Source organism: Gopherus evgoodei, chromosome 5, assembly GCF_007399415.2.
Source record: "Gopherus evgoodei ecotype Sinaloan lineage chromosome 5, rGopEvg1_v1.p, whole genome shotgun sequence".
Classification (NCBI taxonomy): domain Eukaryota; kingdom Metazoa; phylum Chordata; order Testudines; family Testudinidae; genus Gopherus; species Gopherus evgoodei.
This window is the reverse complement of record NC_044326.1, coordinates 101051758-101076869: the sequence shown is the minus strand read 5'-3', so window position 1 is coordinate 101076869 and position 25112 is coordinate 101051758. Positions and strand designations below refer to the sequence as shown.

Genomic DNA, 25112 nt, shown 5'->3' with positions numbered 1-25112 from the left:
AGTCTTTAGAGGAATACTTTAGATAATAAAAGTTAACGTTTCTACATGAGTCAGACTATATAACAGTGAATGGTGCAATATACTTTGTAGTTTCAGGTGTTAATCAGTTCTATGACTCATGAGTGATAGAGTTAGAGTTGTGCATGTTCATCCCTTGTAATTGGAGAAAATTTCCATAGTGGACACTGTTACAAACAATAGACCTGTTTTTGCTTGCTTGCACAAATATTACACAGATGTAAATTCACTTACTTTAATGGAGTTATTCCTGAGTTCTTACGGAGGCATAAATGAAAGCAGAATCAGGCCTTACATTTTAGCACATTGTATTTAAGCACCTAATATTGATTTTTTTTTGGTCATACTAGACTATTTACTATGGGCTAAGTTTTGCCTGTGGATGCATATGCATAGCTCCTATCGTTTTCAGTGGTACCCAGTCTGTACATCCAGATATCAAGCTGTAATTGTAGAAATTAGATTTTATTACAAAAAATCCCAGAGGTGTGGTGTATGGTTATAATCTTGCATCACTACCATTGAACGGAGTAGTTTTACAGACAGAACATACAAGTACTGTAAATTCATCAAATACTATTACCAGATTTGTTTTTCTTGAGAGAACTTTTGAAATACACAGGAAAATGACCATACATTACAGCAATGCAAATAGGGTATAAACTGAATGTTTAGTTTCTTTTGCCACAAGAAAATAAAATAAATACAAAAAGCACTGTCCTCCCATATATAGTTCATTGTGGCACATGCACATTTATCAAGCCTTTTGGAATAGGATATCAAAAATCCTTGCTCTTACAATTTTTCAGATGTTGTCAGGGAAACACAGCATATATTCTGCAATTAAGAAAAAAGTGTTTATTCTGTGTATTATGTACAAAGTACACAAATAAACTTCTGAAGCGCAGAGAGTTACACTGAGAAGGCAGCCTTAAAATTTAGGCACATTACAGTAATTAAGGTAATTGTACTGCAGTAATCACATTCTTAGTTTTCTAGATGGACTACCAAGCATTATATGCTTTCATCCCTGGCAGCTGATTAAACCATTCCAGGCAGAAACTCTTCTGTTCATAGCATCATGGAATTGGCCTAAAAGTGCAAAATTAAAAAGTTAAATTCGTGAATATTCCATATACATACAGCATATATAGAAAGACAACTATACACAGTTTCTAACTAAAGATATTTAGAAATATGAGTCCTGAAATAAAGATTTCTTTAAAAACAAAAATACACAATTGCATTCACTATCCATCCTGGCTCCAATACCTACAGAACTTTTGAAAATATTGCCCAAAAAGGCAACAAGTGGTGAGAGCTGGAGTTCCATTCCTGGAAATCCTTGGAGATTAGATTGGCAATGAGTTTCTCCATGATGAAGCAATATTTCTAACACGATGTTCCATAGGTAATTCACTCAAAATAATCAAGATTAATCTGTGAAATATTTTCAGGGAAGGCACTGAGATGAACTTCAAGAAGTATTCGATCTCTGTTTTGTTGGTTAGTGGATTTTTTTTTTTTAATTGGGATGTGGCAAAGATATAGAGAAGACATCAAAGTAAAAGATACTTTTGAGGCTGCACCATGTAGGTAACTGTCACCACAACAAATGATATGCAAGTTTACATTTAAAACATAATTGTAAAAAAGGATTAAAAAGAATGCAAAAGCTACTCTTTGGTCATATTTCACTGTAACACTATGCAGGTTGGCAGGTGTTAAATTGGAAAAGAGCTAATGAATAGAGTCAACATGTAGTTATAAAATTATACATGGGGGTATTTCCATAAACTTTTCTTATATTTTAATTGCATTTAAGTCAGACAATTCTAAAGAGTTAGCAAATTGAATGATTTTATCTATGCTCCTGCACAGTTTTGTTCTGGTGGACTCCTTGACATAGCTTCCACAGTTCCATCATGTTGTTTGAATTTCATTTCACTTAATTATTGTTCAAAAGACAGTGTTTGGGGTGCTCACATTATAAAAGAGTTATGAAACGAAGAGACTGATTATGCAGTATGTTAACCTTATAAAATATTATATGGAGCAGGAGTAAAATTTTCAAAAACACAAAAGTGCCTTAGGAACCTAAGTCCCATTTTCAAAAAGGACTAGCACACTTTGTAAAAGCAGCAAAGAGTCCTTGGCACCTTATAGACTAACAGACGTTTGGAGCATGAGCTTTCGTGGGTGAATACCCACTTCGTCAGATGCATGTAGTGGAAATTTTCAGGGGCAGGTATATATATGCAGGCAAGCTAGAGATAATGAGGTAGTTCAATCAGGGAGGATGAGGCCCTGTTCTAGCAGTTGAGGTGTGAAAACCAAGGGCGGAGAAACTGGTTCTGTAATTGGCAAGCCATTCTGGACAATCACTACGGAAAGGATAAACGGACACAAATCAGATATTAGGAATGGCAATATACAAAAACCTGTAGGAGAACACTTCAACCTTCCTGGCCACACTACAGCAGACCTTAAGGTGGCCATCCTGCAGCAAAAAAACTTCAGGACCAGACTTCAAAGGGAAACTGCTGAGCTTCAGTTCATCTGCAAATTTGACACCATCAGCTCAGGATTAAACAAAAACTGTGAATGGCTTGCCAATTACAGAACCAGTTTCTCCTCCCTTGGTTTTCACACCTCAACTGCTAGAACAGGGCCTCATCCTCCCTGATTGAACTACCTCATTATCTCTAGCTTGCCTGCATATATATACCTGCCCCTGGAAATTTCCACTACATGCATCTGACAAAGTGGGTATTCACCCACGAAAGCTCATGCTCCAAAATGTCTGTTAGTCTATAAGGTGCCACAGGACTCTTCGCTGCTTTTACATATCCAGACTAACACGGCTACCCCTCTGATGCTTAGCACACTTTGGAGTCTAAGTCCTGCTGACTACTAATGAGAGTTAGGCTCCTAAGTGACGCAGGAAAATTATACCCCAAGACATCTACTAGAAACAAGGTGGCAACTATAGTTGCTATATAATTTAAGATAGTTTACTAAAAATAGTAATACTAAAGTTTTATATATAGAGGCAAGCTCTGAATGGCCCTTGTCTGAACCATCATGTTGTTTTTAACTGGTTAGCATTAGAGTTGCATCAAACATTTGGGGAAGCAGCTTAGGATTTTGTATAATACTTTGGGTTTCTTCCCTTTACAATAAACCTCAGGAACTAAACTTGTAGCCTAGGAATAGTAGGAAGGGACACACGTCAGTGAAAATGACTTCTACATTCCAAGGCAGCCTGGGATAAAACCCTCTTCTTTCTTTTGCTAGAGCAAGATGTATGAATGTCTAACTATCAGATGATTGATACAAAACTAATAAGCAACTGTTCACAAAAAAAATCCTTGTTGACTTGCTGCAAGACTAAGCCAGCTAACAAGAACATTTTTTTTCTAAGAAGGAACAATCTGGTCTGTCAAATTCTAATATTAATATAAACAAAAGAAATATGATGGGAAATAAGCAATGTATACGAAGCTTTTGCATTTCAGGAAGATGCTGCTTCTCTGAAACTCAAATGTTTATTGGGATCATTATTAATAAAGTCACTATCTTAACAAAAACTCAAACTTCATCAGGATGTTGCGAGTATAAGGGTTGGAGGAGAGTGAATTAACTATAACTAACTCCTGGATAATTTCTGTAAAAAAACTATTGAAAGCTGCAGAATTTCTGGTTGAAAATGTATTATGTAGAGAGTGAGAAACCAAAATTAATTTCATTTGGAGTCTTAAATTATACTTAAGAACTTCTGTATGAATACACAATTCCCACACTCAGAAAACTGGTCCCATAAACCAATCCTACAATGAGATGCATGAAGGCCATTCAGAATCCCATATCCTTTAAAAGGGCATTGTTCTGTACTTCTTTCACTGCAGGATATAGGCCACATTAAATATTTCAATTTAAAGTTGTAGAGAACTTATTCCTGTAACTTGAAAGAATATTTTACAGTTTCTTGAAGAGTGTATATTGTGACCGACCCAGACCAGTGGGGTACAGGAGTCTGGTAGAAGGCAAATATACTGGCCACTGGATGAACAATTTTCTGTTCCCTGAGTAATCAGAGCAGGGGCTGCCCTAGAGCAATCAGGAACCTGCTAGAACCAATTAAGATAGGCAAACTAATCAAGATACTTAGTTTAAAAAAGGACCTCCCATCAGTTAGTAGGTGGGTGTGCAAGGAGCAGGGAGTGAGGTGTGTGATGCTGCTGGAGTGAAGAGTTCAAGCATGATCAGGCTTCAGGAGGAAGATCCTGCAGTAAGGATAAAGAAGGTGCTGGAGAAGGCCCTGAGGAAGTAATCCAGGGAGTTGTCGCTGTCACGCAGCTGACACAGGGAACATTATAGACAGCTGCTATCCACAGGGCCTTGGGCTGGAAACCTGTGTAGAGGGTGGGCCCGGGTTCCCCCCAACTCTTGATTGGACACAGGAGGAGCTGACCTGGTCTGTGAGAAACACCAGAAGAGAAGGTCTAAATCGGAAAGGGATCTTCCCTTTCCCCGACCCATTAGTTGGGATACAGACTATGGGGATTGTTCTCCATTTCCCCCATGCTGGCCAGTGACAAGGTTAGCTGAGTGGAAGGCAGGTTTGAGCCACCAGCAAAAGTGGCCAACCTGAGGGCTGCCGTGAATCTCTGAGGCAAGCAAATCCACCTATAAGCATAGGACCCACCAAGGCAGAGGAGGAACTGTGTCACAGTATGTAAACAAATGAATTTCAGCATAGCACTTAAAATATAGCAAGGTATTTTAATGTTAGCCTTTCAACTGAAAATAATGCTGTGAATTATGTATGTATGAAACATGATACACATTCAGCTACTTATCAAAAGTACTGGAGCAACACCTTGCCTTTAGCTTTATATCAATTTCCAAGAAAGTGTACTGATCATCCAATTGTTTTACGCTGATGTTTTGAAAAACATTTTATAATGTAGAAATCCAATTTGACACTTCACAATTTTGATTAAAAATTCATGATTTAAAAAAAATTACACGAGTTATATTTTATTTATTTAAAATGCACATATTTTGTCTATGGGTTGTCTATGTGGTGCATTACTGTGTACCAGCTAAGATGCAAATTCTAGTGAATACCAGTGTATTATACGCTGTCCATGTGGACCCTGCAGGCGTGCATTAAAAGCTCCCCAGTGTGCAGTGACATAATACTATTTGGGACTATGTCAACATGCACTAAGGAATTTTTAGTGTGTGCAAGCGGGGTCTACATGGCCCGTTCAATATAATGTGTGCACTAGAACTTACACCCCAGCTGATGCACACTAATGCACCATGCAGAAAAGCCCTATGTGATGATAAGCAGTTTACCTATTACAGTGGTGTTTCCTTCTTGTAGTTGAAGCTTGGGTCAGTTCCCTCAAGCTGAAGTTTTAAGGCTTGCTTAAGGCTTAGTTCTGTCTCTGCAGGAGGATAGCCTTCCAAAACTTCCTGAAGTCCTCTCTCCTGTCCTGTTCGTGGGACGGAAACCCTACCAAGAAAAACCTGATTGCTTTGAAGATGATAATTTGGGTTTGTCATTATTCCATTTCGCTTCTTCTGTTCCCCACTCTGTTGGTGAATTAGGAACTGTTGCTGAGGTCGACAAACTTCTTGCTGAGATGGAGGGACCAAAATTTTGCACTGTGGCTCTGCTGGCATTGATTTAAGTGGCACACTGGTTCCAGATTTGGCAACAGGTATTCGTTTATCAAACTGAGTCATTTCATATTCTAAAACTTGTGGTTGAGAGGAGCTGCTCTGCTTGATTTTTTTCCCAGCAGATCCAGATTTGCTGGAGTTTTCTGTTTTCCCCCCTTTGTTTGCTTTAGTTGATTTCAAACTAGGTTTTATTTGGCTCCATTCAAATTCACTACTTGGTGAATTATGATTCTGACTTAAGGAATGAGTTGTGGAAGAAGGAGAAACAATGGACTGCCTGCTTCTGCTACGAGGCAGTGAATGCTGCTGTATTTGTTCGGTAAATGACATACTATGGAAACTATCAATAGGCACTGTCTGGGCAGTTGCTGTAGATGACGTAGTACGCAGAGAAGAGTTTTTGGAACTTTTCAGAGAGTTGTTTGATAAAGACGACTTCTGGCGGTCCACTGTAGAATCTGGAGATTCTGAGGGAGAACTAAAAGCATGAGCAGGCCCATTAGACAAACCACGCATAGTAGGCTGCATATCTCCTCCACCAGTGCTCCCTGAACTATTTGATTTTATTGTTAATGACTGTAGTTTTGAAGAGACTGACTGCAAGGGTTTTTGCTCCATTGTGTGGACTGGTGATGGAGTGCAGCCATTTAGACTAGATGCACCATATTTTTCCAGTAATTTAATAATCTGAGAATGTCCATTTTTTGCTGCAACACGCATAGCAGTACGTCCAAATTGATCTGCATGATTTGGATCAGCACCATGCTCCAGTAATATCTGCACAACATCAATGTGTCCTTCCTGTGCTGCAATGCAGAGCGCAGTAGCACCTGATTACAGGTGTGGTCAACTAAGGCTCCATGCTCAATCAAAAGCCGAACTACTTTCACATGGCCTTGCCAAGCAGCAGACTGCAAAGCGGATCGCTTCTCATTGTCTGCAGCATTCACATCAGCATGGTATGTTATCAGTATCTGCACCATCTCCAAATGGCCCTGCCAGCAGGAAACATGGAGTGCTGTCCTTCCTTCTGCATCGCTTGCTTCTACGTTTGCACCGTTTTCTAAAAAATACTCAGCCATTGTAAGCTGGTTTTCTAATGCCAAGATGTAAAGTGTTGGCCGGCCATCAGCATCTTTGTAGTTTACATCTGCTCCATGGCTGAAAAGTAGTTCAACTATATCTCTATGACCTTCTAAAGCAGCAACTCGGAGAGAATTTCTCCCATCATAGCCTCTCTGATCAATGTTAGATTTATTTTCCAGTAATATCTGTACACAATCATAGTGACCTTCTTGTGCAGCCAGTATGAAAGGTATACGTCCATCATTATCAATTTCATTTGTTCTGGCACCTTGTTCTATAAGTGCTTCACATATCAACCTGTGACCTTCAAAAGCTGCCATGTGCAAAGGTGTCCATCCTGCATCATCTCTATGATTTTCATCTAGACCTCTGTCCAGCAGAGTCCGTACTACTTCAACATTACCTTGGGCAGAGGCTATACTAAGAACTGTTCGCCCTTCACTATCAATGCTGTCCACAGCAGCACCCCAAAATAAAAGAGTATTTACAACTGAAGCATGGCCCATAGAGGCTGCTGCCAGAAGGGGTGTACGACCATTATTGTCAGTGTGATCCACATCAGCTCCTCCTTCTAGAAGTAAGTCAACTACATCTACATGCCCTTCGTAGGCAGCTACCAGTAGCGGAGTCATACCATCTTTGTCACAATGATCTACTTCAGCACCACGGTCAATTAAAAGGCTAACCACTGAAGCATGCCCCTTACTAGCAGGTACACAAAGTGCAGCAACAGACAGAGCAGTCCTTCCATCCACATCCTCATGATTTACCTCTGCACCATGGTCAAGGAGGTGCTCCACAATCTCTTTATGTCCCATGTATGCTGCCGCAATCAAAGCCGTTCTACCTTCATTATCAGCTTTGTTGACTTCAGCTCCATGTTGTAGCAGATTCAGCACTATATCTTCATGTCCTCCCCATGCCGCTGCTCTCAAGGCTGTCCGACTGTCAGCATCTGCACAATCCACTTTGACTCCAGCATAGAGGAGTGCAGAAACCACCTCGGTGTGTCCACCCCAAGCTGCAGATCGTAGTGCTGTCCAGCCATCATGATCAGTGTGATTTACATTAGCCCCACATCCAATCAAACAATTGACAACCTTGGTATGTCCTTGTCGAGCAGCTAAAGTAAGTGCTGTCTGCCCATGAGTATCTTCTATTTCTAAATCTGCTCCTCTAGAAACAAGTAAGTTAACAACATCAAGATTGCCACTATATGCAGCATTAGCTAACAATGTTCTCCCATTTGAATCACACTGATTTACTGATGCTCCATTATCTAACAGGGTCCGAATGGAATCTTCTCTTTCAAGAGCTTGTCGTACAATGCAAGATGTACGGTCATCTTCACTGTTGACATGAGCACCAGCTTTTACTAGCAGCTGTAGTACTTCCTGCTCTTTTGGGATTAAAGTGGACAAAGAGTCTTTGACTGGTGTGCCATTCCATATCATCCACAAAGCCAACTCAGAAGTCTCTAACTGCAAATTTGAATTAATTAGATGCAATGCAAATTCTTGGGCCTCTAATGGTGTCAAATCCTTTGCTCGACAAGTGTAACTCATTGCTAACATTCTGTGTCCCTCTGCTGCATTACATAAATATTTCTGTGTACAGTGCTTTACATCCAGCAACCATTCTGCAAAACTGTAATGAAACAAAATTTTAGTATTTCCTAGCCCATCAACAAGAACTTTTGACAGAACATCTAGTTTGCGTTGAAAGTCTTCCATAGTCAATGTCATGTTTTTGGTCCAGACTGCATGATACAATTCTGTTGTAGTCAATGGCCTACAAGCTGCAAGAATTACATTCAGAATGGGCTGGACCTTTGCAAACTGTTTTCTGACAAAAAGCCTCTGACAAAGCCAGAGATATAGGCCATTTAGTGTTCCAGGAATGTCACGGATCTCTCTTAGCATGATAAAGTTTTCCACAACTCCATCTAGGACACGTTCTAGATATAAAAAGCAACCACTGCTTTTGATGTGAAGCTGGTTAAGCATTTCTGCAGTTTCTTTTGTGAGATGTTGTCTCAGTGCTTCTTCTTGATCTAAACGATGGAGAATATACTGCTGCACATCTTTCACGATATATGCCTTTCGGAGATCATCTAGGCTTATTTTTCGAAAACCTATTTAAAAGAGAAAAGATAAAGGTCAACGAACAATTCTGCGGTTTAGTTTTCTACTAGTTTTGGTTGTTCAATATTACAAAAGAAAAAGAAGGCTTTTGGAGAGGAAGTTTGGGAAACAGGAGAAATGATGTATGTATCAACACAGCATATCTGAAATTCAGTGACATATAGCTAATAGTAGCTGAGAACTGTGCTATAATATATAAAGCTGCATAATTTTTCAAATTCAACAAAAAAGAGAAATGTACATTAATGAATAAAGCTGAACTGGACCATGGGACAGGGATTGTGACACTGTCAGACAATGCCAAGCACACTGACAGCACATAAATAAATAATTAGAAATAGTAAAAAACTGATCTGCACCCTTAACATATCCCGTTCTATATTAGGAATATGAGAAATTTAGGAACAGTTGTTTGTGTTTGTTTGTTTGATGGACCATCTAGCCCAACAGCTCAGACTTTTTATTTTGGTTCATCTTAACTCCACTCCCTGCTTTTTAAGAACTCTCTTTAATTCATTTGAGAGCTGAACTCTAATCTTAGCTTCACAATCATCTACACAATAATTTTAATATATTTATTATCCTTTGTGTGACAGAGTTCTGCCCAAATTTCCATTTACTCAAACTTTCTTAACTTTCAGATTATGACATTTAATTTTCAACCTCTTAGAAGTCTATAATTAATAGTGATTAATCTCTTTCAAAATTTGGGGACTTTCTATTAGGTTGGCTTGAGGCCGCTTTTTGAACAAGAAAGACTTTATTTAATTTAGATTCTTTAGACCTGTTCACTTCCCCTCTCCTCCCCCAACCTACACTGAAAGCAAAAAACTATGATACCACAATGACTTTGACTTAAGCAAATGAGTAGCCTTACTAAAGTCAAGGGGTACTCAGAGTATACAAAAGTCAACAGATACAATGATGAATTCACATTATATGAGGATGATGAAATAATTTCCAGTTCACTAACTGAGGAGGATGTTACACTTCATTTACTAAGGATAATCATTTAAAAATCAGTAAGACTGGATAATTTGCACCCAAGAGTCCTAAAAAGAGTTGGCCGAGGAAATTTCTGGCCCACTGATATTTTTAATAAATCTTGGTGTAATAGGGAAATCTTGGTGTAACGTGCCAATATTAAAAAAGGTAAGCATGATGACCCAGATTATAATAAACCTGATTTCATTTTTTGATGAAATTACAAATGTAGCTGATAAAGGTAACTGCGTAGGTATAATATGCATACATTTTTGATTTAGCACCACACAAAACATTATGATTAAAATAAAATAAGTACTCTGGAGTACTGACAGAGCACATGTGAAATAGATTAAAAACTAGCCATTTGACAGATATCAAAAAATTGTCGTCAATGGGGAATCATCATCAAATGAAGTGTTTCTAGTGGGGTTCTACAGGGATCAATACTAAGCCCAATCCTATTCAATATTTTCATCAATGATCTGCACGTAAATCTAACATCAGTGTTGATAAAATTTGCAGATGACAGACTGGTGGATTGGTAAGTAATGATGTCAGTCATACAGAGTGATTGAATCACTTGGTAACTTGGGCTCATTCAAAGAAAATACATGTGAAAAAGATATCCCTTGAGCAATACAAGTTACATTATCCTAAGCACTGTTCACACCACTGCTATGTTGGCAGGAGAGCATCTCCTACCGACATAGCTTCCGCCTCTCGTAGAGGTGGAGTAATTATGCATCTTCACCACATGCACTACAGCTGTGCCAATATAGCACTGTAATATAGACTTTCCATGAGAGACTTAAATCTGTTTAATTAATCAAAAGAAGAATGAGAGTGACTCAATTACAGTCCGAAAGTACCAAGTTCTAAAGGGCTCTTTAATCTAGTGGATGAAGGCATGACAAGAATCAATGGCAGTAAACTGAAGCCAAACAAATTTCAATTAGAAATCAGGTCTTTTAATTTTTTTATTTTTTTTTTAAAACAGTGATAGCGATAACCATTGAAACAAACTACTATGGGATTCCCCACCTTTTGATATCTTCAGATCAAGATGATGTCTTTTTGGAAGATATAGTTTAGTCAAAAACAAATTACTGAGCTCATACTGGGTGAAATTTAATGGTCTCTGATATACAGCAGGTCAGATGAGGCCTTAAAAACTCTATGAAGCTATGACTATTCCTGTGTTTAAATCTTTGCAGGCCCAGGGATCTGACATGATGACCTGTGTGTAAGTGTAAAAGTACAAGTAGGATCTAAAAAAGTACCTAACACAATAACAATATTATTACTTATTTATCTTCCTCATTTAAAACATAGTAAGCTGTTTGCCTTTTTAAAAATTACTAAAAACTGGGGTGAAGATTTCAGTACTTCCCCACTATTTTGTATTACCTAAATAACCTTGTTCTTTAAACTGCTGACTGATTTCTGTATCTAGCAAAAATAAAATTTCAACAGAAGTACTAAAAACCTCTATAAAAAGGATGATTAATCTGAATCTTAAATTATCCAGGCAGGTAAGAACAATTATAATTACTAGTATTGCCCTCTGAAAATTAAAATTTTAATATATTCTAACGCTGAGAGTTGAATACACTGTACATTTCAGAAAGAATTAAGCATATCATTTTAATATTTTACTCAATTCTTGTTTGAAATTAATGCAGCTATTTCAATTTGGAATAACGTTACAGTTATATACTGTAGAAAAAGATAATTCACTCACATTAGAGGAAATTATGGTTAACAACAAATGCATAATGATGGAGAATTTCCAAGTTAAAAATAAATACAATTTACTGCTGGTAGTGTGATCACCTTAATCTCCTTTAACAGCCTTCAAAATATTGAAAGTGAACACTGTCAGAGATATATTTAACTATCTTTTTAATCCTGTAAATTGTACAGTATATGATTCTGCAAATGAAGGTTGTAATGTAGATCAATTTCCAACTTTTTCAGTAGTACAACAAACCAGGTTTCCTCAATGTCATGTCGTCCCTTTGTTTTCTTCTCTGTTCTTAAGAGGAAGAAGGGAAATCATTATACATACAAGAATGCTATACTTGGAAATGTGTTAAAACTGTACTCTTGGAAGTTTTAGTAGGCTGCTGATTCCCAGAACATAGCAGACATAGAAAGTAGTGTATAAAAAAATTCAGTTACATGTAGCACACAACTGGTCTCTGTCATTTGAAACATCAGTCTTGACAGTGCCAAGTTTTGTATTTGCCACAGATCGTTTTTTTCTAACAATAAAACATAACAAATGCTTGCATACCACTTTTCTGGAAGTACAGAACTCTAAAAGTCACAGAAACAGCAATTTAAGTTGCTGAGTAAAAAATAAAAAATAGTTTAGGCCACAATTGTACCTCACTATTCCAGTGAGGGACAGTAACCTCATCCATCCACAATAACAACATGCACACATTTTATAGAGTCAGCTAATCTGCCTTAAAAACTTTTTTTTGGAAACCAAAAGTGGTCATCAAACCACAAATTGTCTTGGGGGAGAAGCAATCCTGTGGTAACCAGTTCAATCCAGTTTTGACCATTATTCCACAGAGCTAATAGTCTGAAGTAATACAATTAAAAATGGCATTGTTTGGATCTATGTTTGTGTTTAACATGACTTCCAGATCTAAATACTCAGTTGACAAATTTTGTTCTAGCTGCAAATTCAACCTGGATTCTAAGACTTAAGATGGATTCTCTCCTTTTCAAAACAGCCTCACTAAAGTTTCTGCATCCCATATTAGGCCCTCTGTGGTACCTATGCAACCCCAATTACCTTCATTGGGGCTGCATAAATAATACTGACTAGATTTTAGTGAACAAGTCTGTTAATATTGCTGAAGAAAAATGTAGTCTAGCTTAGGGATCCAGTTTCATTCCTTTTGGAGCTTAGGACTGGACCTAACTACACACACTGACATGAGATGCAGCTATTTCTAGAGTGGAGGGTGGCAGCAAGCCAGCACACAGCATGCATCATCACAGTGCTATAGTGATGGACAGATATTCTGGCTCAAGTAATCAGACGAAAACCTTGATAAAGGACCCACAATATCTTTCACCTCCAAAAAAAACAGCAGAAAGGATCCTCCAACTTCCACCCCATTTTTTTAAGGTGTCATATGAAAGCAGACAGCAGAATACTTAAATTAATGGCCTTGAAAGGATGATGGACTGAGCTGTCTCTGTCAGGATCTTAACCCCATACTTCCATAGACATATAGGTATTTTAAATTGAAACTCAGACTATGACATCCTCTTTATCATGTATAAATGCCATTCTGAAAAATAACTGAAAAAAGTTAGAGTTCAAAGCCAGGAGAAACCACCAGATCATCTAGTCTGACGTCCTAACATCACAGGACACCAGCACCCACACACTAAAACTAACAACTAAAATTAGGCCAAAGTATTACAGCCAACAGGAAACTAGTCTATTATATGTCACAGGCAGAGAACAGGAAGGACAGGGGTGCAACCAGTGCCAGAGTCTCCTGCAATGGCAGCAAAACGATTAAATTAAATATGCCCAGATAATCCCAGCAAGTGACTAGCACTCCATGATGCAGAGGAAGGTGAAAAAATCCTATAGTCACAGCCAATTTGACTTGTGGGAGAATTCCTTCCCAACCCTACATATGGAAATCAGTTAGACCTCAGCATGAAAGCAAGAGCCATCCAACTGAGAGAACACACTTGGAGCCACCTCAGAGCACTGACCCACCCCATCCAGTGTCCCATCTCCAGCCATGGGCATCTCTGATGCTTCAGAGGAAAAAGAAAATAAAACCCACCAGAATACATGCGGGGGTGAGGGGGAAGAAGAGGAAATCCCTTCTTGATCCCTACAGGCGACCAGCTGAAGCTTTGAAGTATGAGCTTTTTGTAACACAAGACATAAAGCAGAAGGGACCACTATCATCATGAGCCACTCCATCATACAATCCCATTCATAATTTGTTCAGCTCTCTGAAAACTAATTATGTTGCTTGTCCCACAACTTCTACTGGGAGGCTGTTTCAGAACCTGACTCCTCTGATCGTCAGACAATTTCTTGTCACTTCCATCATGAATTTGCTCACAGCCAATTTATATCCATTTGTTTCCTGTGCCAACAGTAAGCTTTAATTTAAGTAGCTCTTCCACCCCTCCTTGCCCTGGTATTTACCTCTCTCAAATGTCTTTATAAAGCACAATCACATCCACTCTCAGCATTCTTTTTGCTGAGCTCTTCTAGTCTTGTCTCAAACTAAATGCTCTCCATTTCCCTTTGTAATAAGCTTTATACACAAAAAATTAGAATTACAAGAATTGAGATTCTAAAATTTACATTGCTAGCTCAGACTGAAGGACTAAATTAAACAAAGTTGTGATATTTTCTAAACATTTATCTAAAAGGAAGACATTTTACGTGTCTAAACAAAAATCCTACAAACTTGCTTTCCAACCACATCTGACACAATAAGCCACTTTCATTAGGCTGTCATGGATGAAAAGCATTAAAACATTATGAAAAAGCTCATTTTGTTTCAGATACACTTCCATTACCTTCTTGAGCTCAGCAAAACAGGAGAGCAGCAGACACAACTTACGGTCCCACGACCCTGCTTTTGCATTGTTCAGATTTTTCTTACAACACATAATTTTCTGTCTAATATGGATTTCCCTGATTTAGTAAGTTCCCTGGCAGCTCTCTAAACAGTTCAGTTACAAATTTAATTCTTGGCATCCAACTGAGGTCTTGGGTCATTAAAAAAATAAAATAAAAAGGGATCTTTGCTATAGAGATACTTTAAGAGTAAAAGGACCCCTTTTGAACCTTAGTACAACGAATATATGTTCTGAACAAATTGTGTTAAATACCCTATTTTATCCTCTCAAATATTTATCTTAATCATTTTATTAAATACAAATTTAAACTAAACATATATGTGTGTTCATGTATCTCTCTCTCTCTATATATATATATATGCACACACACACACGCATATATATTTCTTTCACTTAACTGAAAGCATTTTAAATATTTATGATGAAAGAGAAATACAATATTTTAGCTATGAATAATTTACACTGCTGATCTAAAAAGGATTTCAGTTAGGGATTTATATGAACTTTTATGCATAACCTCCTCATAAGGAGCTGTGTGATTCATAGAAAATCATCCACCTGAAAACTGAAAAAACGCATTTCACTTTTTTTCCCTAACCATGTGCAGCACACTGTACATTCCATCACACTCTTTCCAGACACACCTGCAATATCAAAATATGACAATGAGTTAGAGCAGCCTCAACTTTGAATTCTGTTGCTTTCATAACCCTGCATCACTGCATAAATATTTATTTATTCCTTAAAACTTCATAAGGAGAACACAGGCTCTTTAGAACATCTTACCTCCCCCAACCTGTAAGAACTATTAATTGCTTGCATAAAATAATATTAGGGAGTTTTTACAAATGCATACAGAACTTCATGTTAGTTAATATATTATATTCCATGAGATCAACCTGTGCAATGTTAATCAGAGAAGTGCAAGAAGAGGAGGGGAACATCAAAAAGCTAATTAAAAATCTACCCACTGGCGGGCACTGTCCCCAATTTTAGCCTCCAAACCTAAAAGTAAAAGTTTAAAAATTTTAGTATAAGAGTACGAAAACTTCACAATTATACAGATATGAGACAAAAGACGTCTTCTAATCAAACTGTATAATTTCACACAGTGAAATCCACTACTTGTGAAGCCTTTTCTATAACATGAAAACTATTTAAAAAGTACTTCTTTAACCTCTAATACGAACTGTAGGATAACAGATTTCCTTCTCATTAAGGAATTTCTCTTGATATCTATATAATAAGATAGTAATATTGGGTGTCATTCTAAAGCCTATACTATCTGCAGAGTCAGTATCATGCGATGGAAGCATAGATGAGGGCTCTTTTTATTCATAATATCACCATCTTCAGTCATTAGTGGGATTAGTGGTCTGTTACCATCCAACTTTTCTGTTTACACCCATTTTGATTTTATAACTTACACCAGTGAGACAGCAAGGAGACAGCAAGCATCTATGCCCATGATGAGTCCTAGACCATCATGATAGCAGAGCAATTGCCACACTTATTCTATAGCTAATTTTGCATGCTACAGTTTTATTCGTTGTATGAGGAAGTCTGCACAGATGGAGAATTACTTGACTCAACTGCCACAGTTCTTCAAAACAATGCACACAACACAATAACTCAAACACATAGAGCACCTCACTGCAGCACCTACCCATCATTTGCTCACCTGTACAAATCCACACAACTCTCCCACTACAGCACAACCCAGGCACCAGTCAACACAACCACCCACATAACACAATCAGCAAACATAACCCCAAACATCACTCAGAAGCCTACAACGCCTGTTGAATAAGTGTGAAGCAATAAAAACTGCTACAAGCATGACTGAGAGCTTTTTGTTTAGAACAGCACCAGGTTCAACCACCATTGAGATTCATGGCCTGTTACCATCTAATTTTTTTACTTCTTAGGCTTTTTAAAAAAACACCCAAAAAACAGGAATTTAGGAGTTACATCCATGCAACAGCATGGGCTTTCAGTTGCTTTTATCAATTTTCTTTTTGATGTGGATGCCTGAAAGAGGAAATTTCAGCTCCACAAGGGACAATCGATTTTATTAGTAGAATTTAGGAGTAGGATAGACAAAGTAGTTAAGAGTCAGAAATAAGTTGGAATTTTTAAATTCAGTAAAACCCGATGATAATTTTTACCATATTTCTCCTTAATTGTTAAGCACCTTTTCATTTCCTAATTTTAGCCAGGATCACAACTGGAAGGACTAAAATACTGGAAGACAGGCTATTCTCAACATCCTACCCAACCAGAACCAGGAAGTAGTAGAAAATGTATTAGAAAGACTATGCTCCCTAGATTTCTAGCCCAGAAGGTGTTCAGATAAACTTCAGAATTTTTTAATCATGACCCAAACATCTGAACCAAATTCTGGATAAACTAAAGAGCAAACAATCTTGCAGTATTCCAGAGGAGGCAGAAACTTTGCATGAACCACAGCGGTGGAAAGGAAGGGGTGGATTCAGATTTGTTTTAGAAAGAGAAGCCTGCAGAGATGTTTGGGCCACTAACTGCGCCTTAGATACCAAGGATCTTAGCTCCTCCCTCTGATCTAATGGAAGCTTCTCAATGCATGGCAACATCTTGCCCAGTTCAAATCTCTGTCGTTTAAGAATATTGCCCAGTAATAGTAAATACGCATCTGGAGACCAGCTGAGGAACAGATCTTCCTGCCAAATAAATCAAGCTTTTTAGGTTTCTTTTTTCCCTAGGAGTCATCTTGGGAGGCCTATGTTGCTTGGATCTTTCATGTTAGTAACATTACTTGTAAAATTAATTCCATTCAAATTCCATGAAATTTAATACTTTGCCATTTACACTGTTGTGAATTTTCTAAAAAATAAAAATAATTATTCCCATGACCCTAGCTATAAAACATGCTTTCCAATCTTCTACTCTTTCTTGCATCTTTTCTCTGAAACCTCTCCAATGTATCACTAACCTTCCTGAATTGTGGACACCAGAACTAGACACAGTATTCCAGGAGCAGTTACACCAGCGCCACATACAGATGTTAAAAATCTCTTACACCTACTTGAGATTCCCCTGCTTATGCATCCAAGGATTGCACTGGCCTTTTTGGCCACAGTGTTGCACTAAGAGCTCATAGTCAGCTAATTAACCACAATGACCCCCAAATCTTTTTCAGTATCACTGCTTCCCAAGTGAGTCTGTAAATTGGCTTACATTATTTTTTTTCTAGATGTAAAACTTTATACTTGGCTGAATTAAAACATATTATTGATTGCTTGTGCTCAGGTTACCAAGTGATCCAGATCACTATGTATCAGTGAACTGTCCTCAGTATTATTTACCATTCCCCCAATTTTTGTCTCATCTGCAAACTTTATCAGTAATGATTTTATGTTCTCTTTTAGGTCATTAATAAAAATATTAAACAGTATAGGGCCAAGAAACAATCCATGCAAGACCCAGCTAGAAATACTTGCTCAGTGATGATTCCCCAATTATATTCAGAATTATCAGCCAATGTTTAATTAACTGTGTGTCATGTCAATTTTGTATCGTTTTCATTCTTTAAGCAAACTATTAAGTGGTACCGAGTCAAATGCCATACAGAAGTCTATTACATCAACACCATTACCATTATCAACCAAATTTATAATCTCAAAGAAATAAAGTTAGGCATAATCTATTTTCCATAAACCCATGTTAATAGGCAATAATAATTATATAATACTCCTTTATTTCTTTATTAATTGAGTCTTGTATCAGCCATTCCATTATCTCACCCTGGATCGATATCAGACTAACAGGCTTATTACTACCTGGGTCATCTCATTTACCTTTTAAAATATTAGTACAACATTAGCTGTGAAACCTCCCTAGTGTTCCATAAGTTACTGAAAATCAAAATCAAAGCTCTAGAGAACTTCTTGGCTAACTTCTTTGACACTTCTGAATTCAAGTTATTTGCAGCAGCTGATTTTAAAATGTCTAACTTTAGTAGCTGCTGTTTAACATCCTGGGATGGAAAAAAGTGTTTCATTATCATCAGATCATATGAATACATCATCTGTTCCTTCACCCTCAAATACAGAACAGACATATTTATTAAACTCTTCTGCCTCTTATGCATTATTATTGATAATTCTACCATTTCTATCTAGTTATGGACCAATACCATGGTAAGGATTCTTTTTGGTCCTAATGTATTTAAAAAACTTGTTCTTATTGTTCTTAACTCTAGCCAAAGATTTCTCCTTGAGTCAGTTTTCTAAAATTCCAAGCTTTCTTATAATTTCTAAATGATTTTATGTATTCTAATTTATAAAACCCAGAACCGCAATGGTACTGGAGTTTGGGAGAGATGGAGGAGAGGGAACAGAAGACTGTCATTATTTGAGCCATTTCAACAATATACGTATAGAAACAGGGTCCACATTTCTTTGAATTCATATAATTGCTCTCCATGACAATAAGTTATTCTTCCTTTGTCTGCTAACTCAGAAAGGTCTGAAAACCATTACACTATTCTGAATATAATATGTGTTTGTTATCTAACAAATAATGTTAACAAAAAGCCAATTTGTATTTTAAAAAAGTGTTGATCTCAATACTGGAAAAAAAATGTTTAATCTAGTAAAACATGAATAATTATGCTATAGTTATCTTCCAACTGTCACAACTGTGATCTAAACATAGGGATAGTTGTTTTCTACCTGTAGTCTAAAAACAAAAATTGAGTAAATACATACCTAAAAATCTGGCCCTTTGAAACAACAGTTAGCAACTTATTTGTAAGCAGAAATATTAAAAAATTAAATGGCAAAGTAAAAGGTCATGAAAATTAAATTTTAAATATGGGTAAGTATCGGCTTCTCAATGCCAAGTATCTTTAAATAAAACTGCTTTGTTTTAAAATACCTAAAGCTATTAAGTCTATTAAGTAGCTGAAAACCTATGGTATTGCATAGGTGTGGTTCATAAAGTCACACGTAAAAAAAGGCCAAACATGGCTAAAACTTAAAAATTGGATGGTAACAGACTGCCAATCCAAGTGATGATTGAAGCTGGTGATAGTCTCAACAACAAAAAAAAAGCTTTCCATTGCTTCTCACTGACTCAGACATTTTAGACTTCAGAGTGACATACAGTGACAGTCCTGGAATCTTATATAGATATCATGGATTAATTACTTGCCAAATGCCACATTTATAAACCCTAATAAACCCTAAGCAGTTTATTCTTAGAAGGCCAACCACCATATTTTTATCAGTTAGAGGATTTTTTCCTTTAAAATGATGTTAGCACTTATCAGATGAAGTGCTTTTTTTGCTTTGGAAAGTAAACACAAAAAAAATATGTTTAGCCTTTCATGGTCTATGCACTGAGCACATTAGAAATACCTAAAAACATTCTACAGAATCTATAAAGGAATGCGAAAAATTCCTAACAACTCCTAGCAAGTATAGGGAAAAGACTTCTGCCATTCACTTGCTCAGTATTTAGATATTTATAATTAGACTATAGGGGAGGTGCACATGAGAGGTGATGAGCATTATGGGAGTGGGGAGAATGAATGGGAAAAAGCAGAATGTTGAGTATATGAGAAGGGGGAGCAGCCATGTGAGGAAAGCTACTGGTGGCATGCACAAGAGAAGGAGGCAGGGGAACATTGCCTCTTCCCTGACTTTTCCAATCAGTGAACTGACATTGGCTCCCCATGGAAGGGAGTCACTGTGACGGCAGGTCAGTTATGTGGATCTGCTAATGCTCCCTCTCTTCCAAGGTCCCATATTCTTTTTCACTTCTCAAGCCTCTACTTCAGTCCACTTTCCCTCAATTTCCCTTGCCCCATATGACTCAGCATAGCTACTTCCACACATTTATGCCTCTCAAAGTTCCACTCATGTCCAACATCTGCATCCTTATGGCCCCTTGCCCACACACTTGCTCACTCCTCACTTCCCATGTCCCCAACCCAAACGCATCTTCTCCAGAAATTTTTTGAGCCAGAACAGCCATATACCAATCTACTGCCTCTCCTTTACGCACCAGTTTTTGGTGTCCCCAAGCCCCGTGGATTCACCATGTCCACTTATTGATGATATCCCCACCCACAACCTCCCCAGTCCATTGCCAATACCACTTAATCATCTATCACTACTGTGAGGTTGAAGATAGATAGAACCCTTTGTTCAAATTTCTAAATTCCATCAATTCTCATTGGTGCTGCTTCCTATTACTCAAGAGGGATCTGAAACCCACCACTCTAGCTTGGTAGATCTGAAGGTAGATAAAATAGCCTAAGGCCTAATTCTCCCTCACTTGGGGCTACCTCTGAGGTAGAGTAGAACAGAACATGTACATGGGTAGGAGAATTGTGAAACAAAATAAGAACAGAAATACTAGTAGTTGGAGACTAAGGTCAAAAACTTCAAATGTGCTTGCTCATGAAACTATATTTCCAATTTAAACATGTAAATACTACTATGACCATGCACAAGTTGGGGTTTAAGCACACAACCTGGACATATATTCAGCATAAGAGTGTTTGCATGCACACTTTGTGGATAGCCAATTGGATAAAATTTTTAGTGAAGTGATGTAGGGATAAATCTAATGTACAAAATGTTGCAAAATCAAAAATGGGTTAGTTCCATTGTTTTTTGTTTCACCTTTGTCTTTCCCTATATGCACAAACACACATTCACAATACACAGACCAGGTGAAAGAAAAATGTCCAAGGGAATACTCAATTTCAAAACTGTTTTTTTAATTATCTGAGTGACCTACAGGTTAACAACTTCCCCTGAATGTTGAGAAGGCTGCAAGAGACTAAAGCACACTAAGTAAGACAAACAATATCTTCTGTAAAGTTCTAAAACATCATACCATTGGGGAAAAATTAGCATTAGGTAATTGTTTATTTCAAACAACATACTAAGCTGAGCACTGAACAAATTAGCAAACAAAATTTAACAGACAAAAGACAGATAGAAGCAGGTATGGCAACCTGGTGAGGTTATTTCTTTGAGACAAATGAGAAATTCAGACTACAAAGGTAAGCAGGGAGTTTGATCTGTGCTACAACAATTAGAAAAAACATCTCAGAAAATGTTTTCCAAGACAGAGAGCCTGTAAGAAAGTTAAAATATATCATGTGACATTTCAGTTTCCTAGATACTCAGTTAGAATATTACACGAATTGAATACACGAATTCAGAAGAATTGAATGAAATTCTGAAGAAAAGGTGAGTGAGAGAGTTTAAATAACCTATGAGAGACAAAACGGGGTTTAAATAACCCAGAGAGACAAAACGGGAGAGGTAATATCTTTATTGGATCAACTTCAGTTAGTGAGTGAGGACAAGCTTTTGACCCACACAGAGATCTTTTTCAGATCTGGGAACAAGGTACACCCAGCTGAACAATCTTTCCAGCTGGCATTTTGTTGTGATGCTCAGAGTACCCTTCTCAACACCTGAAGAAGAGCCTACTATTAAAATATTTGTTCTCTATGTAGGTTTTTGGACTTCCTATTCATGAAGTACAAGTTGGTGGTTGTGCTGGAGAAAAAGTTTCTTGGATTGGAGAGGCAAGCAAAGATGCTACTGAGAATCAAAGAAGCTGAGGACTTCCTAAACAGCCAGGTTTGGGAAATATCAGTATACCAGGTTCAAGGAAAAATGGAACTGGTGAGACAGAGAGGAGTCCTGGTAGTTTGTAACCATCAGAGGCAAAAGATCATGGCAGCATTCTACGTGGATGGAGATGGACAAAAAAGAGCAAGCAGTGGCCACCAGAGAAAGAAGAACCAGGAGGAATGACACACAGCTAGAAGTTTCCAATCAATAGCATGTCCTCAACATGACAACTGTGGAAGACACCTCTCAAGAGCCAGCTGGTCTAAGGGAATGGAGAGATGCACAGGACACAACTATAAATGGCAGTTTGGCTATACCTGTATGAAAATCAAGCTTGAGCACAGATCTCCAACATCCATTGGTTTTGTGAAACATTGGTCCACCTTCTATGGGGAGAAGGAACTGTATAGTTTAGACGGCTTCCACTTCATTAGTAGGGGAAACATTTTCCTTGGGACCAGACTGACTAGAATAGTTAGGAAGGCATTACATTAATAACAAAAGAGGAGTGTAAAAGGATGGAAGATATAAGCATTCATTTAGCACTAAATCGAGATCCTGAAAACAAAAATCAAGGAACGAAATTCTTTAACTGCCTATAATCCAACACTAGAGTAACAAACAAGAGGAACTGGATTAGTTCTTTATGACCCTAAATTCAACCTAGTTGTTACTACCATCCCCCTCCTGCCCACACCAGTCCCTACATGAACACTGAGTGCTGCAGTGAGTATGATAAATCCTCTAACTACTGACAAACTGGACAATTTACCAAGAGTTATAATATTCTACTCTGGTGGAGATACAACCTTCTCCAAATATACTCAGATTCATTTCAAGTGTTCAGTTATGTTGGGTTTCACTTTCTCTGGCTATATGTAATAGCCAGAGATGCCAGAGAAGAAAAGATTTTAATGGTTCACATAGAGTTGCAACATTTCAAGCTAACTTCCTTATTATGTTATTCATCAAACCACCCTCTGAGGAAATGAGAAGCTAATTCATTCAAATGAAATTTATTTCAAAGCTTATATGTTAGTTCTGCTGATTTTTCTTGTCAGGATCTCCATCTGGAAATATACTCTGAAGACAACAGAAAAGCAATTTTTCAGGACTAATCTGCAACATGATGTGATTCAAAAGAATGGAAATAAAATTGCTCTGAAGGTAGTTTTTCTCTGCTTTTTTGATAATGGCTAAATATCTAAGGAGCCATGGTTTGAAAAACTATTCCCATGCATACACCCAAAGAAACTCTAAGAAGCCACCCAAAGCTTCTCTTAATTTTAGTTCTCATATTCTCCCAAATACCATTTTCATGTCTGCCACTGATTAATACAGTACTTGATTTCAAAATGCAGTTATCACATTGTCCCTTGGCTACTGCGAAAACTAGTAACGTTATCAGAGATTTGGGGCTATATTCCATAATCACATTTTCATTCCAATTGTTGCCTTAAACACACACAGGCTTTATACGCAGGCCTGGAATCAAGTCTTGGTGCTTCTCTTTATTAAACTTCAAGAAACTCCCAGTAACAATAGCATCACACTGATGAAAGGGTCTTATGACACAGCAAGGACTGGATGAACAAGTTGTAGGAGATTCTTTACTGTATAACCTTTGCCAAAAATACACTCCCAAGACCTAATTCTGCATTCAGTTAAACCCATGCACTTAGCTTGCACAGTTTAGCTCCTGCTTTCTCAAATAACATGACATCTTGATGTTAGATGAAAAAAATCTCTGAGACTCTTGAAGTCTGTGTGTGTAGGGGAAGGTATATGAGGGGGGGACATATACTATACATGTCACACTTGCAAAATCATGACATAGCTTTTTAAGACCAGAAAAAGATGAAAGAAAGCTCTGTGCCAACCTTACCTGGCAGATCTAATTTACCATTTACTACATATTAACTAGTGATCAGCACTATAGAAAACCCCACAACAGGAATATATGTTTAGGATTGTCAAGGTTTTTAACTCTTTGGCAACAAATTTAGAGCAATTAAAATGTACACTTTGCACTTTCAACCATCAGTAAGGTTCCTGTAAAATTATGTTTGTTACAGCGCATAGGTAGCTAATAATTCACAATTGCTTGTACTCACCTGTAAACATTTTTGTAACGGTTTTACTCTGCTTGCGAGCAGAGCAGAGGAGGAGCAACCATGGAGGGAAGAACTCGTAGTGATCAGCTAAAAGCTCTGCAATAGTTCCTGATATGCCTGTAGAAGTCTGTTCACCTTCTGCAACATTACAACCCTCATCAATCGAATCTACAAGCAGAAAGAGGCTCTGCTGGGGGGGCTTCATCCCCAAAAGAGGAAGCAGAATGCACCTGTAAGAATTATTAAACAAACAAAAAAAAAAATCAATATTCTAAATATATTGGGCAACACACCAGTTACTATAATAGTCATTCATGTCAAAGTGACAACCTTTTAAAAGTACACTACCATTTTTAAAACTATCTGAGGAAAGCATTTTAGATGGTCACTTTTAATAGAGAATATGCTGAGGTAAACTAAGGTTTTTATTAAATAAAAGTAATCTGATCAATTAGTGATGTTCATCTTGACTAAGCCGTCCTAGTTTTCTGGCAACATCAGTAAATTACAATTTTATGAAAAGCATATATATTCTTCAAGAACCCTTACAAGAATTTTAGCTTACAAACTATGTGTTTTCTGTTCAAAGTTTATAAAGTTCACTAACATTGTGTATCAATTAACATTAAGTACTATTTATCACAAACTACTAGTTAGTGATGATGGTGAAAAGTCTCAAATAAGAAAAAAAAAGCATACCTGAGTCTTCAAAGTTGTCAGTGTTATATACTTTACAAAAAGTTTAGTTTTATAAAGAACCCTGATTCTATATTTGTATTTCA

The 25112-nt window shown here is 37.4% G+C and overlaps 1 protein-coding gene across 1 annotated transcript in view; it reads right to left on the bottom strand.

Moving 5' to 3' along the window:
* Window positions 1-358: 358 nt before the first annotated feature.
* Window positions 359-25112, bottom strand: part of ANKRD50 (ankyrin repeat domain 50) — a 49301-nt gene continuing 24547 nt past the window's right edge. The window contains 4 exon segments of the mRNA XM_030564194.1: window positions 359-1110; window positions 5386-6548; window positions 6551-8935; window positions 24331-24560. Coding sequence (XP_030420054.1) covers window positions 5389-6548; window positions 6551-8935; window positions 24331-24560 — 3775 coding nt within the window. The 3' untranslated portion in view covers window positions 359-1110; window positions 5386-5388.